Consider the following 16931-nt stretch of genomic DNA (forward strand, 5'->3'; position numbering starts at 1 on the left):
AATGATAGCAATAACAACATCACAACCTTATAAAGTCACAGTGGGTTAACAAACTTAAAAAAGTGAAAACTCATCTAAGATCCCTGCTAAGTAAGTAGTAGGACTGGGCCCAGGTCTGTCCATCTATACCACTTTTCCAGGAAGGACAACAAAAAGTACGTTGTACATACTTAGGTGCTTCCAAGGATTAGGGGCCGTCACAGAGATGGAGGGATGTTCAAATTATCTAACTCCCTTGTTCCAAATTCAAGCTAAGCAAGCAACGTAAGAATGCCTTGGCTGCTGGTTGAGCTTGCCTGCTTCTAATGGTGGGACAGAGAAGTATGTGGGGAGCACATGAACTTAGGAGATAGCATCATCTCAAGAACTGTAATTAGGGTGGAAGAGAGGAGAGTTTTGAACTACATGGCCTCCCCTTCTTCACTCTCCAAATACCATTCACTCTCACATACCAGGAGGGAGTGATAGAGAAGGAAAAACCGGGTTAAGAAGCACTCTTAATTCAAGAATAACACAAAAGCGGGGTAGTGAGGTGGTGAGAGGAGAGAGTGAAAGGGAAGCTGTTTCTTAAGTAAAATGAACATTTAATCCTGAAGCCTACTATTCTGGCCTTGTCAGAAGCAGCAAGAAATCCAGGGAAAAGCTAATCAAAAGTCTTATCACCTATTTATTTAGAAGTACTCCATGAAAAGATTACAGTACAGAGAAAGTAGTCCAATCTTTGGGTTTTAGTCCTCATTCCTATTGTAAAGAATGATTCTAGGAAAGTATTAGGCATAGCAGTTAAGAGTTTTGGCTCTGGAGCCAGACAGCTCAGATCAAATCAGCTCTGCCAATTACCCAGGTGAATAGCTCTGGGCAAGTTTCTTAACCTCCCTCTACTTCCTTTAAATCATCTATAAAATAATCTATATAATGCTACTATCTACCTCACAGGGTTATTGTTGTGAAGACTGAATTAACGCATATGTTGTAGTGGCTGCAGATAATTATGCTGCTAACCACAGAAGTTGTACAGGTGCTGGTGATCTTCTATTAGTACACACCTTTGTGAAGAAATTCTAAGGATTAAGTATTTGTCTACTAACTCTAAATTGTGAAACTATTATAATAACCTATCAAAACTGACACAAGATAAAACAGAAAATCTAGAGTCACACATGTTTTTAAAAAAAAGAACTCATTACCAGAAGAAACCTTCCAACAGAGAAAACCACAGGCCCAGATTGGTGAAATCATTCTAACAACTTCATGTTTTATCTTTAGTTACTGCCATAAATGGGAAGACCCTGCTCCTTTCCAATCTTATATATTCCAAGAGAGCAGCATCTAGCAGAGCACTGCAATGTAGTAAAATCAAGTTTAAACCATTCTAGAGATAGATATATCTAATATTGACTCAAAAGCTATGGATCTTCTACCACAAAAATACACACAAGACATTCAAAATTCTGCAGTCAACATCAGAGGATCCATGCACTCTATGAGTCTCTATAGACACCCTAAGATGCTAAACGAATATTAGTAAGTGAGCATTAACCAAAGAAGGAAAATACTATTGTTTAAGATTTATGGTCATTAAGGAAAGGGACAAAATGCCTGCTAGTTTCTCTACCCTCTGATAAATTACAAATGGTAACAATCTGCTCCTAACCTTGAGTAGAGAACACTTTCTGATCTCATTCTAAAAATGTCTTTTGATAATCTTCATTATCATAACTTTAAACTCTTTTCTAAGTACCAAGGAATTCTTTACTTTCTAATTTAATTCTCAAGTCCTATCTCTTAGACTTACCCTATTTTCAAATTTTGCCAATAATTTAGTTCCAATAATTTAATAATTTAGGCATTTAGTTCCTAGATGCCTTTTCCAGATATCACTCAATTCTCTCCCATTATTTATATTTTCAATAGAGCAAACAGCCCATCTCCACCACCATCACCCCCACATGGGTCAGATCTTATCTCCTTTGAGTCTGAAGAGTCACCTCCAAGGCAAATCCTGGACAGGACGTATGGTTACATTCTTTATCAGATACCAGAAGATAAAAAAGTGGAAATTTCATATTCCCCCCTGGTAGTTATCATTTCCAAGGCTACTTTAGATAGTTATTTTACAAAAGAAACTCTCCGTCCTTCAGCCAATAAAGTGTGTAGTGAAGTTAACAAAAGCACTCCTAAAAGTCTGTACAGGCAGACTCTGAGACCTTTAATTGTAACTTTATAATTTTCTACAAAACCAGATTTTTCTATTAAGTGGCAAACCAGAGCTGTGACTTCCAGTTCAATCAAAGGATATATAAAAGATAAAACACTTACTTAAATAACCAAATGATAGGGTATAATTTGAGAGTAGGAAAAGCAAAGCTAATGGTGGCCAAGAAACAATAATTAGGGCTCAAGGAAAGACTTCAAGAGAAAAGAAGAAAAAACTGTCCAAAATATTTTATCTTAAAACTATATTACCGCTGGGAAAAAATCACATATTCTACATATTGAGGTATACAGAAATTTAACCACAGATTAGGAGTGGGGCAGACTTTGAAACCAATAAAAGCCACGTCATAAGGACTAGCAAAATATGTTGCACAGTCAGTGCAACAAGGTACACTTTCTGCAGGAAAGAAATGATAGGATTGTATTCTAACGAAGATTCCACCACTGTATATGTAATCACTACCTTCAGTTATCATCTCAACTTCCTTCTACCTCATGTGCTCCTCAACCCACTAGCTCCCACCTCCACCACAGCACAAAAGCACAATGATTTCCCAGTACCACCTAAAATTCCATCATTGTTCTTTTTCTCTCTTGCCCTCCTCCCATACTGATAATTACCAATCTTTCCACATCTAGGTCTCCCATAACCTCCAAGTTAACACATCAAAAGTCAATTCCTCAGCTTCCATCCAAATCCTGCTCGTCCTCCTGCAGTACCTTTCTCAAACAAGAGCACAACCACCTAAATCGCCAAGCTATCCTACACCCCTTCCTCTCTCTCACACTCCAAACACTCACAAATGCCAAGTGACTTCAATTTTACCTGCTAAGTGAATCTCGAATGCCATCCTTCTTCTTCTCTACTTCCACACCTATGCTTGCTATAGACTCTCCACAACTTCTCTACAAGAACAGTTTCCAAATGATTCCTCTCTACCTTCAGTATCAGCCCCCACCAATCTCTCTGGCCCCCCTGCCATTGCTATACAAACCTCACCATGTCACTCAACTGCTTCAAACTTTTCAATGGTTATCCACTGTCTGTGAGGTTCTTTCAGGATCTGGCCCACATAAACAGCTTCCACTGTCACCATTCACCTCCTCCCACTCCCCAACACACACACACACACACACACACACACGTGTGCATGCACATAATGCTGTGACAACACAGCACTACTGTGTTTCTTGGAATATAGCACAGGATCTGGCAACTCCTTTGCATCACGTAATTCTCTTTTTCATTTCAACACTATTTCAGCCACTTGGAAAACACGCATTCACCTTTAACATTCTACTGAGGCTTTACTCACTTTGTAAATAGCTTTCCTTGACCATCTCTACTTACCTCTGAGTAACTGTCCCTCTCTCTAATCCTTCCTTACCTTGTACATTCCTCTATAAATGCACATATGACATTTTCTTATTATTTGTTCACAAATATCCGTTCTACCTGATTTTGAGTTTGTTGATAGAGCAGGGCCCTGCCTTTTGTTATCATCAAAATGTAAAAGAGCGGCTCTAAATCTTTCGGTAAACTTTATCTGGAATTAACTAAAATAATGTTTTCACCAATGAGATTTCATCTCACTCTCAAACTATAACCAGAAGAGCCATTTTTGAAAAGGAAAATGTGTAGATATAAAGAATAGAATACACAGAATTCAAGTTTGGGGGGGTGGATTAAGCACAATATTACTTGGAAAGCCAGAAATTCTAAGTCTTTCCAATGGATGCATGGCAACAGAACCAAAAAGAAAACATTAGCATAATGTGGTAAAAATACTGCCTCATGGACAGAAGCCTGACACTTGAGATGATACAAAGCAGAATGTGCCAAAGCCTGAAGGAACTACAAGCCCTGATTCTCATTTTTCCATCAGATATGCTCTCATGAGAAATACATACCTAAACAACTATTTTGGAAGGAGAATCCATTCTAACTTTCTTAGGCTGTGTTGACCAAAAGAGCTAAGTCTTCAGAGCTGGGATGCAAGGGCCACCATCATCAACCCGCTCCATTTACAACAGGAGAAAGTGGGGCTTGAGAGAAATTACTTGCCCAAGATCTCACCACCAGTCAAGTGGAAGATGAGAAATGAGGAAAGTGACTTCCACAAATTCTGCCTGGGGCGCTCTCCACTACCCAGCACAATTCTTCTGCAAGTAAGCTGGGTGCTACATTGTTTTATTTTATTTACAACTGAAGAGCTGTACTACACTTTCTTAATTCTAACAGCCTGGAGGTGGTATCCAGACTTCATTTAAATGCTAAAAATGGCTTCCACAACTCATAGATTACTTTTATCTGTCACTCTTTCCTTGCCATAAAGGGATTAGAATTCTCCAAAGATAAGTCTCTTCAGGTTAAATCAAAGGCTTCTGGTAACAGTGCTGACACCAGAACATGTCATCATAAATTATGACTCATCCAAGTTCATAAAACCTAGCTATAATTTCATTGATATTTCACTAAAGCACCCCCATTTCCTTCACTAGTCCTAGTGAAGCAGCTGCATTTTATAGTAACAAGATAAACTAGGTGGGGACAGTGACATTTGTTTGACAGATCATCTTGGAATTACAGAATGTGGGAACCACTGAGGCAACAGACTACAAGACATCCAGTTGACAGCATCTTAAGTTCACAAGCAGGAACTCTGGGTCCCACCAATAATTGTAAAATCGAGTACCTCATAACAGAATAGTCAAAACATAATAATAATATTTTTGACTGAATGCTTGCCATGTTTTAAAGCTTTATACACATCATTACTGCCAATCCTCATGAAAAGCACCAAAAGGCAGGTATGATACAAAGTGAGCAGTGGCAGCACCAGGATTTCTATATACAAGGGGCCTAAGAGGTAGCAATATGGAAGAGGATAGAAGACACCAAGTGGGGACTTGGTTCCAACCCTTTTTACACAGAGCCATGAGCACCTTGCTTGCTAGACTGTATGTATAACTGAGGTGGTGAGAACCTTGATGTACAAACAAAGCACAATAATTTTGCTTAGGCAGAGTATTTACAGAGCAGTGTAGGAAGGACCATGGCTACCCTTCCCCGATCCCATGTATGTCTCAGTACCACACAAAAACCCAGGGCTCCAAAGATGGAGGGCACCATCCACAGTGATGGAGCAAGTTAAGTGTGGCCACAGCTGGCACGCAAACCCAGGTCTGTGTGGTTGCAAAGTCTTTTCTCTTTCTACTTTCCCACACTGGCTCTTGCTCTGTAAATACCCCCACGTTGTCTAAGAACCCTGTAAAATTAACAGCTACAATTTCACAAATCATGAGATATGAAAAATAAACTATACCTCTGAAAACCTTAAACTACCATCTAGAAAGTAAATTTTCTAATGTCCTAGAACAGCATGTGTGCCATAGATTTAACACCTCCTAAGGTAGGGCTCAAGTATATTTTTAAAATACATTCACACAGAACTGATAGGAGACTTTAAAAAAAAAAAATTGGGGGGGTAGCGAGTTGGGGGAGGGTAGCAGAGAAGGGAAAATAGTCTCCTTTAAAAAACCAAAGCTAGCGGTGCCCGGGTGGCTCAGTGGTTGAGCATCTGCCTTTGGCTAAAGTCGTGATCCCAGGGTCCTAGGATGGAGCCTACTTCTCCCTCTGCCTATATCTCTCATGAATAATAAATAAATAAAATCTTAAAAAGAAGAAAAAAAGACCAAAACCAAGCTGGTTTCATAAGAATAAAAGAATTTTTTGATTATGACAAATACTGGGTTTATTTATTTATTTTTTAAAAAGATTTTATTTACTTATTCATGAGAGACACACAGAGAGAGAGAGGCAGAGACACAGGCAGAGAGAGAGAGGCAGAGACACAGGCGGAGAGACATGAAGCCTACAGGAAGCCTGACATGGGACTCGATCCCAGGTCTCCAGGATTACGACCTGGACTGAAGGCGGTGCTAAACCACTGAGCCACCCAGACTGCCCCAAATACCGGGTTTATAAACTGAATATAATCCAATGACATTCAATAGCTTAATCATAATTCAAGAGCCTGAAATGCCTACATTTAGGAAAGAATTCACTCACTCAACAAACTCCAGGTAGGCCTGTGCTAGGAGGTATTACAGAGGCCATGAGATGTGCAGGAACAGTTCCTGCCTAGAAGCATTATAGTCCAGTTAGAAAATTTGGATAAACACATATGAAAAAATTAAAAAGCAGCAAATGAACAAATTCCCAAAGGGTGGATTGTCAAGAAGTGGAGGAACTGAAGGAAGGAGACAACTTGGGGCTTTTCGGTATCAGTAGTGGCACTTTAAGCCAAGTCTGGAAAGGAAAGGGAGAATCAGAACTAGAGGCAAGGTCAGGAAACACTCGAAGGTCCAGAAACAGGGGGTAAGAAAGGCTACTAAAAAAGACAACAAATCAGTAAATATACAGATGTTCTCACACAAGGGCAAACTGCCATATATATATGAATATTCATAGGATAGTGGTTAAATAAATTATGGTGCATCCAACGGTGAAGTATTACACAGCTTTAAACCTAAATAAAACACCTTTATGTGTACTGATATGTACTATATATTTATAAGTTAAAAAAGCAAGTACAGATAAGTGTGTTTTGTATGCCACCACTTGTGTATTTATACCTATCTGCTCATATACGCTTATGTATTCATGGACTATCCATGGAATTATACAGAAGTAAGTTATAAAACAGTGGATACCTCTGTCGGCTGAGGACACAGGTAAGTTAAAACCAATAGGCCATGCTCTATAGAAACTAGATAAACTAGAGAAAATCCTTAATATCAGGTTAAGAAGTTTAGAGAACATGCAAACTCTAGAGCAGGGCTTCTCAACAATGGTACTACTGACATTTAAGGCCAGATAATTCATTGTTGGGGGAACCATCCTGTGCAGCATAAGATGTTTAGCTGCATTCCAGCCTCTCTCCACTGGATACTGGTAGCATCCCTGGTTGTGACTGCCAAAAATGTCTCTAGACATTACCAAAGTACCTTGGGAAGCAAAATCAGCCCTGGTTGAGAACCACTGCTCAAGAGCTACAATGTTAATAGTTAATCTACAAAATATTCTGCTACTATATTCTTGTAAAGTAACAACAAGAATGCAATATACACTCAGATATAGACCTGAGAAATACATTGGACATTGTTTTGAAATGATCTTCATACATCAGTCATTGTTTCTCAAATTATGATATTCACATCCCTTCCCAAATTTGAACTATTCATTTTTAACCACATCTATTCCATCACAGATGTCTCTCTTCTGTATTTGTTGAATACAAAGGATAAAAGTTGAATTGAAAAGTTAGACAGATTTTCAGCAGTAGAGAGAGTGGGCCAGATTCTCCAAAAGGCTTCCCAGGGGTGCCCTGACCCTTTTGGATCTCTGCGGCATAATTTCACCAGTTGGAAGAAGAGCTCCATTTCCCCCAAAAAGCACATACTCTTTAGATGCAAGATCTTCTGGGATGCCAAGGAAGGCAATCTTCTCACAGAAATCTATCAGAAAACCATATTTTGGCTCAGCTTTTTAAAAACTAATATAATTATTGACCCAGTAAGAACATAATTACTTCCATTATGCTAATAATGTGTTTCCTCATAACTCCTAATGACCAAAGTGCAAGAAGACACTGTTCAAAAATAATGAAAGATATCACCCTTGATTTCAAGATTATAAAGACAATGATTAGTTTATAAAGCCAGGACAGGCTTTAACTAGATTCTACAAATCACAATTTTATTAAGGTTAAAGCTATTTCTAATTTACCACAATGAACAGAGAAAAAAAAAAATCAAGACATCCAATGGGCTTGAATATCTTTCAAACACAGATCTAAAACTCGTGTTGATTTTCCTGTGTCTTGTTTTTTCTCAATGCCAGAAATCCAAGAATACCCTGGCAATCCTGGCTTCATATTTTGAAGTCATTGATTCCTCCAGTACTGTTGTAGGTGAAAAGTTCTGGATTTCATTCTCTAGAAATCATACTCTTCAAATTCTAGTATTATTCCAACTACTTTAGCTTAGCTTTCAGAAGGCTGGCTCTCATTTGTGGAGGTGACCTCCAGTGACCTGACTGCAATAAATACACCTGTAAGTTGCTATGGAAGGTGCTTAAAAGTGTCCGCGGCGAAAAAAAAGAAACTCACCATTCTAACTACTTCAGGGTAAGTCTGCTCTGTCAAACAGCCTCTGCTTATTGTAATGTAGTCCACCAGTTCATTAAGAGTGGAGCGCTTGTATTCTTTCATTTTAAGATCAGATAGCGTGTCCATGAAGTCAAAAATGACACAGCACTGCTGAAGTTTCTTTAGGAACAGTTCAGGCTGCTCTGAGGATGGAACGTCTAAGAAAAAAAAAGGAAATGGTGTAAGTCTGTCATCAATTTCTAGGTAACAGGAATTCTCTGTGAAAGTTACTTCAAAAGCAAGCTCAAAAAAATAAGAATTCACATGACAACAGTGTTCTTTTTAACAATTACACATGGGCAGGAGGGGATACCACAGCCACTACTTCAGAGATCTTGTCTTTGAAAACTACATGGTACCAACACTATGCACAGCATTTGCTATTCCACAACCAAAGATTGACCAAAATCCCAAGAGCCATTAGAAAGTTGAAGCAAATTTTAACCAAAAACACCCCCATGTCAAAACCCCTGAGCCAAAAACACTGAAAAAGGTCAAACTTCCCATTATAAGGTAAAGCCAGAAGTTTTCACTGTTGGTTTAAATTAGTTTTACTAAAAAAATTTCAAAGCAGAAATGTCAGTAACTTCATTTTAATTTCACACTGACATCCTTGGTATTTAAAGCAACTGTTGTATGTGTGTGTTTATATTTTTTGTTTTGTTTTGGCTTGACATCTATGAAGTTTCTTTGTCAAGGAAACTTGAAAAAAAACAACAAAATGAAGTAATATCAATTCTCTCAAAAAGAACACACCAGTAATCGGACAATAAGAGCAAACTCTACTTTTAAATCAATGCTCTCTCTTTTGACCCATCTTATTCCCTTACAGTGGGAGAAAACCACTAGCATCCTCATTAATATGTTCTCAGAATAAACATCTGTTCTTTTTCCACAAACGGCACATCAGACATTTGGTTTGGTGTCATTTCTAGAAACTAGATAAAAATTTTACATTCAAATTCCCCAGTTAGAATGAAAACATGATCTACAGCTGGACTTGAAACACACCAAGTTGTAGATAATCCATTCCATTCCTGTTTTACTTTCACTACTTTATTCCCCAAACTGGAACTTCTCTTGCAAGGGCAATGAAATTATGACCAGAGCAGGCTCCTGCCTTCATCCAAGGTGATTAACTCATTAATCCTCAAGACACTCTTAGAAGTAAGCAGGTAGCATTATTATTCTCTATTTTTCCAAAAAGAAAATTAGACACAGTCACTGAGGTCCCACAATGAATGAATTATGAAGCTGGGCATAGTGCCCAGGTCTCTAGCCACATTTCCACATTCCCTCTGTGCTACTCAAGGACTTTAAACAATGTTTGGCCAGTCACTTGCAGCTACCCTCAGTTACCAGCCTCCCGGTAAATGCTTTATAGCAGCCCTAAAGCATGGGTCCCCTATGCTCTGGAGGTAAGTGCAACAACTAACAGGACTCACCTTACAACCACCAGTAGCCCCAGCAGAAGGGAGTGAGAGTTAGGCTCCTATTCAAAAGGTCCACATGACTCCTCTCCACAACTCCCTTCCCTTGTTCACATCCCACAACCCAAGCGCTAGCCCAAGTAACAAGGGCTTCATAGATAATTCTCCCAAAACACTGCCTACTAACATCAACATTAAGGTAAGCCTAGATGAGAGTGGACAGGACACCTGAAAACATAGGATTTCTCTACCAGATACGAGGGAACAAGAAGTAGTCAATATTTTCAAAGGTATTTAGGACATCACTGCTAGTCTTAGCAAAAACCAGATGTAAATTTAGAAATTATTCTTAAGCAGTACATTTCCCCTCCTACTACCACCCCCACAGGTCTCCAAAAGCTAATGTATCTTATAGTCAAAAAGACTCTGGGATTTGAGTTAAGCCACAAGATGTCTTATTCCATGCCCCTACACTGAATCACTTTCAAAAAAGAAAAAAAAAAATCTAGCTTTGGACTCTAAGAACTAAATTTAGATCAAGCTTTCTCTGTAATCGCTACCTGCTTCAAATGTTCAAAATTTAACTAATTTTTTAAAAAATACTAAACAAGGCTGCTTACGAACATGGCTAAATATCCTTAAACAATGACTGCTTATATGCAAAAGACCATTATGGTTAACTACTGAAATCAGACCCCATACCTCAAAGTTGAATGGAAGTTTTGATGCTGCATAGGGAACAAAACCATCTTATTAATGTAACATTAAGGCGAAAATCTTTAGAAGAAAATTTAATTAATCCTATTTTTGCTACAGTAACTTTGATAAAGCTTTAAAAACAGACCATCTACGGGATCCGTGGGTGGCGCAGCGGTTTGGCGCCTGCCTTTGGCCCAGGGCGCGATCCTGGAGACCCGGGATCGAATCCCACGTCGGGCTCCCGGTGCATGGAGCCTGCTTCTCCCTCTGCCTGTGTCTCTGCCTCTCTCTCTCTGTGTGTGTGACTATCATAAATAAATAAAAATTAAAAAAAAAAAAAACAGACCATCTACATGGAGAACTGCATAACTCAACACACAGGAATTATGAAAGCATCTATAAATGATAGCCTTTCCTCCAAAAAGCAAACCATCATTTAAGTAGGGACAACAATGATTAATCTTTGTGGTCACTGCAATAATATTCAAGAGACTCATATATTAGGCTATTTTAAAAATTCAGGCAATTAAAATTTAGTCTTTTTTTTTCATGTTAGGCAGTTGAAATTTATGCTTTATCCAAATTGATGTAATGTCATAGACAAATGTGAAGCAGGCTATCCATCTGCCTAATGGAATAATGACAATAGCTTACATTTAATAAGCACTACAGGCTACATTTATTATGTACTATGTACTATTCTAAGCATTTTCACATACTGTATCTCATTTAATCCCACCAACAATCCTATGCTGTAGGTACTATTTCCAATTTAGCAGATAAAGAAATCAAGATACAAAAAAAGTCAGTGACTTGCCCAGAATCATATAGCTAATGAGCAGTGGAAACAGGATTCAAACCCAGACAGACTGACTCCAGAACCAGGACTCTTCACTACTATGCAACAAACTCAATATAAGGCATATCACATTTCATAAAACTGGGTGTGTACAAAGATAAGAAGAGGAAGAACACAGAAGGAAACCAACAAATTAATCTCCAACATGTCCCATTTATAAAGAATCTATCTCCCCTCTAGCTCATTCCCAAGATTAACACATACAGCAATAGGTATTCTTTATCCTTTATCATAGACTAAAGTATTCTAAGATAATCTCCTCTCCCTAAAGAACTGAAGTAATCAAGATTCACTGAAAGAAAAAGAGTGAGGAATGTTCCTCAAAGAGCCAATTCCATTATAACAATTAAATTTTTTTTTCATTCTCACTGAAGGAAGACCTAAATCATAAATCAGTCTGAGCAAAGGGCTCCTCTTATAATGTCTGGCCCCTGGATTGCCTCAAATAGCTATGTTGCTCCCAAACTCCTTGTCTCATCTCCTAATCCCAGTGAACTATATAAAGGTATGAAAATGTAGACCAGGCCAGGATCAGAGAAGAAACACTTGGAGTAATCCAAAAGATTTCAATGATATAAGTTTACTGTCTAGGGAACCAGTCCCAGAAGCAGAATAAATATCTTTATGAAGAAACATGTATAAAAAGTATTAGGTACTAAGGACATAAAGAAAACACCAAAAAAAAAAAAAAAAAAACCCCACCATAAATGATAAAAAGAAGACATTAGATAGGCAATACATTTTGACCATAATGCACTAACATTAGATTTTAACAATTCAAAATGACCCACCTCCCAAATCCAAGCTACCTGAAAATCTAAACACCTCTAAAGCAACTCAGATTGAAAGTGGGGAAAAAATTACAGACATTTAAAAATAAGTGTAAATTAGAAAAATTAAAGGTCATCTTAAAATCCCAAAGGAGACCAGGCAGTATGCTTATGCCATCTCTTCCAATGGAAGCCTCTGGTCTACACAGGCCATCCCTCCCCCCAGAAGAAGAATTCTACAGGATCATAACCATAAATAATGAGGAATCAATAAGTGGTTATGTAATACCATGAAGGTCATTAGCACAACAACCCATCCATTAATGTTAGTATTTGTTTAAATGAGAAATAACTGCTCCAACTATCATAGCTTGATAAGATTTCTAAGGTCAGATTCTACTGCTCTGGAACAACTCTGAAAATTACACTGATTTGTAGAATATGTTTCTCACCCAAGAATATAAAAGTAACCAGCTAAGTGGTCAATCTACTTGGCAGTTACATTTCTCACCACACTGTCCCTCTTTTTCCTTTTCAGCATTACGTATTTTCTCCCATATGCCTTCCTCTCTCTCTCTCTCTCTCTCTCTCTCTCTCTCTCTTCCTCTCTCTCTCTCTCTCTTTTTAGAAAGACTTATTTACTTGAGAGAGAGAGAGAGAGAGAGAGAGAGCATAAAAGAAGGAGAAGGACAGAGGGAGAAGCAGACTCCTCTGCCCGATGTGGGGCTGGATGCCTGGATCCTTGAGATCATAATCTGAGCTGAAGGCTGTCATTTAACTGACTGAGCCACCCAGGTGCCCCTCCCATATGCCTTTTCTATTACCATCCCCCAACATTCTCCTATCAATTTTCATCAATAAGCTGGGGGAAACGACTACTCCTACTTCTAAGGTGTTCATACCCAAATAATTTTAAAATTTACAAGTACAAAAAGGGATGGGAACATGGACACAGAATTCAACAGGAGAGGGAAGATGCAAGTTCAAAGTAAGAGACAAGGGCAGCCCCGGTGGCGCAGTGGTTTAGCGCCGCCTGCAGCCCGGGGTGTGGTCCTGGAGACCTGGGACCGAGTCTCACGTCAGGCTTCCTGCATGGAGCCTGCATCTCCCTCTGCCTGTGTCTCTGCCTCTCTCTCTCTCTCTGAATAGATAAATAAATCTTTAAAAAAAAAAAAAAAAGAGAGAGAGAGAGAGAGACAAAGATTCTCAGGGCACCTGGGAGGCTCAGTTGGTCAAGTATCAGACTCTTGATTTCAGTTCAGGTCATGATCTCAGGATTGTGAGATCAAGCCCCGTGTCAGGCTCTGTGCTAGGTTAAGATTCTCTCTCTCCATCAACCACTTACTCCCTCTCAAAAGAGAGAGAGAGAGAGAGAGAGAGAGAGAGATGCTCCTTGTGTCCAAAGAACTATATACATTTTAGTCACAGCCCAACCTCCGTAGGGGGTTGCACACATTATATGCACACACATACAATTCCCCTCCCCCTCACTATGATTTCAAGGACTGGTTGTTTATTAGATGTTTGTCTGGAACTGGAAAAAGCAGCTCATTCCTCCTTAGCTTCCATCATTCCATCCCATCTGATGTTTGGGGCACAGGATCATGGATCCAATATTAGCCCATCTTCCCTCAAGGCCTGACTCAGTCAGGATTTGCAAAGCAAAAAGTCGCAAAGGTAGAAGAATTAAAACAAAAGTAGGTATTCTTGGGTCTGGTGCCGTAAGACTCCATTCAACTGAAGCTGCTGAAAATCAGAACGTTAAATTCACACTTGCAAATAGGCCAACCAAATAAATAGAGAGGCCCTCATCATTATAACACTTACTAGCTATGTCTTCATAGGAAAAAATGCAAACTGATAAAAAAAAAAAAAAAAAGATGTGGGTTGGTAACCTCTTCACACATAGGCTATTAAAATAAATGTGGAAATATAGTGAATAAATATTTCTAAAAAATTATGCTTGCCCTGGAAGCTAAGCAGTAACATTATTTGACCTCCTAAAGAACAATATTTATAACAAATTATTTCAATTCAAAAGATCTGAAATAAAATCCTCTTAAATTAACAATGCTTTTCATCTGAAAATGTCCTAAGCTATTACCGGGCCCTTTTAAATGCAACTCTCACAAAAAAATAAAGGTACCAGCACATATGAGAATATAAACATGGTCTTTGATTCCCCACTCCCAACTCATCTCTTAGAACTTTCCCTAAGGTGTTTAAATCCCCATCCATGTATGCTATCAGTCCCTCACACAACCTCTAAAACTTCAACAAAGTCAATGAGAAAAGCATATGAACCTATATTTACAGAAAACTAGTTTCACAGTAGTAATGAGAGCTTAGCACTAAAATACAAAGTTGACAACCTTGAAGACCTGAGGCATGGTCTGTTAGTACAAGTGATAAAATGCCTAACTAACTGCCTGACCTTATGCTTTGTCCAAATCCTTGCCACCAAGTTTACTTCTAAACACAGATACAAGAAGCATTCTCTTTAAATTAAAGAGGGTGACAAAACATGAGAGACTCCTAACTCTGGGAAACGAACAAGGGGTAGTGGAAGGGGAGGCGGGCAGGGGGATGGGGAGACTGGGTGACAGACACTGAGGAGGGCACCTGATGGGATGAGCACTGGGTGTCATACTATATGTTGGCAAATCGAACTTCAATTAAAAAAAAAAAAGCATTCTTTTTGTAGTGCATTATTTTGGGAAAACTGAATGGAATCCTATTTTTATTAGTAAACTATGCTTAAATTAGGAATTGTTTTTGACACTCAACAAATTACAAATACAACCAGCAATATATCATCAAAACAGGGAGACAAAACTATAAATCCTTCTAATGAATCAAGTAATATTAGGCTTCATGTCCTATGAACTAGATCTAAGTATAATATGTTGATTTCACAAGCTACTTCAATTAAATAAACAAGTAAGAAACTACCCCAAAACTAATATGTTGGCTAAAATAAGACTTGACCATTCTAATGGTAATTCATATAAAGACTTGACCATTCTAATTACTTTATTATTGTATTTAAAGCAGTGAGTTAAAAAACATGTGTTGCTGTTGAGGACAGTGATGGTGGTGCACTACTACATATTTTTTAAAAGCATCAAAGTGATTTCAATGTGAGGCCACACTTGAAAAACCACTGTTTTTCAAGTAATAACTAATAACTATAAAATTCTTCTTTCATCTTCGAAATTCTTTTTCTTTTAAATTTATTTAAAACTAACCATGAAAATGTTCCATTTCCACACAAAGGAAGGTCCCTGGGAACACCTACAACAGTGAAACCATCCTTCTTCGCCTGGGCTGTACAGAAGCAAATGTACAGTTGGCTGCCTTTAGAACTCTTTCCAATCTATTAGGAAGATCAGAAAACACTTTGCTAATTATTAGTGTGCACTTTTTCCACATTTTCACAGGTTCAAAACGTGTCTTACAGAATGGCTACACAGATTAAATAGTATCCAGAAATATGAGACCAAGGTGTGAGTTTGAAACAAGTTTAAACAATAAACTGAAAGGCAGAAAAGGCTGATGCTGATACGTGAAAGTAAAAGAATGAAGACAATGATAATAAACACTGACTATTGCAAAGCACTGCACTAAGCTCCTTACGTCCATCAGCCCCCTTTAATCCTCAGAACACCTTATGAGTGGCCACTATTAATATCCCAGTTCTTTCAGAAGAAAGGACTGGGGCCCAGAACAGCTAAGTCACTTGCCCAACATCACTCCACTACTAAGGGCTGCAGCCCTTAGTAGTGGGTATTTGAACAGCTGGTATTTGAACCCAAGTAATCTTATCCCAGAGCCCACACCAGTACCGACAGTGATAATGATGGTGACAGTGACAATGATAAATCACAGCAACAACTAGCGCCACCATCACTGGATCTATGGATAGATAAATTGTAAAGAAAAGTTGTAATCTAAAAGCAAAGGAAAATCTGATTGACTTTTCTACATTTACATATTTAAAAATTTAAACAGCATAAAATCAGCCCCAAACTAGTGAACAATGGTAGAGAGGTAACTTAAAGTTTTGGGGGTTTTTTTGTTTTTTAAGATTTTATTTATTTATTCATGAGAGACAGAGAGAGAGAGAGGCAAAGACACAGGCAAAGGGAGAAGCAGGCTCCATACAGGGAGCCTGACATGGGACTGATCCCAAGTCTCCAGGATCATGCCCTGGGCTGAAGGCAGTGCTAAACCTCTGAGCCACCTGGGCTGCCCTCAAGTTTTCTTAAATAACAATATATTAATTATTCCACCCACCTTGAAAAATTAACACCTATTTGTTATTATTCTTTCGTGAATTTCTCTAGTTTTCCTTTCCAAAAAGCTACAAATACATGCTTTCCAGTTTGTAAGCAAAACCCAAAAAGTCACCACTATTGCAAACTAGTGGCTGCAGCAGCAAAATTACAGGATTCAAGGCTTTCACATTATTTTGACACTATGTTTCAATCAGAATAGAGAAAAACATACACACAAGCATACATGTGCACACTGCACATACACACAACTTTTAATAAATACTTCCTATATTTCCAGCCCTTCATATTAGCTATCCCCCATGCTTTATCTTCTAATGCCAAGGCAGTCAATGAAACTTGTCAGGACAAGAAATAAAACATTTTAAAATTGATCAATTCCTAATTATAGGTGTAGATTACTTTTCCTGCCACCAAACTCAACCACAGGACAGAAGCCACCAAAGCCT

At 38.4% G+C, this 16931-nt stretch overlaps 1 protein-coding gene across 4 annotated transcripts in view; it reads right to left on the reverse strand.

Annotated features, from left to right (window-relative positions):
* Nucleotides 1-16931, reverse strand: part of PPP2R5E (protein phosphatase 2 regulatory subunit B'epsilon) — a 142111-nt gene that overhangs the window by 55150 nt on the left and 70030 nt on the right. For all 4 annotated transcript variants that reach the window (XM_026000544.2, XM_026000545.2, XM_072762561.1 and 1 more), the window contains exon 3: nucleotides 8391-8587. In XM_026000544.2, coding sequence (XP_025856329.1) covers nucleotides 8391-8587 — 197 coding nt within the window. The remainder of the gene's footprint in view (nucleotides 1-8390; nucleotides 8588-16931) is intronic.

The sequence above is a fragment of the Vulpes vulpes genome, chromosome 6, assembly GCF_048418805.1.
Source record: "Vulpes vulpes isolate BD-2025 chromosome 6, VulVul3, whole genome shotgun sequence".
In the NCBI taxonomy this organism is placed as follows: Eukaryota; Metazoa; Chordata; class Mammalia; order Carnivora; family Canidae; genus Vulpes; species Vulpes vulpes.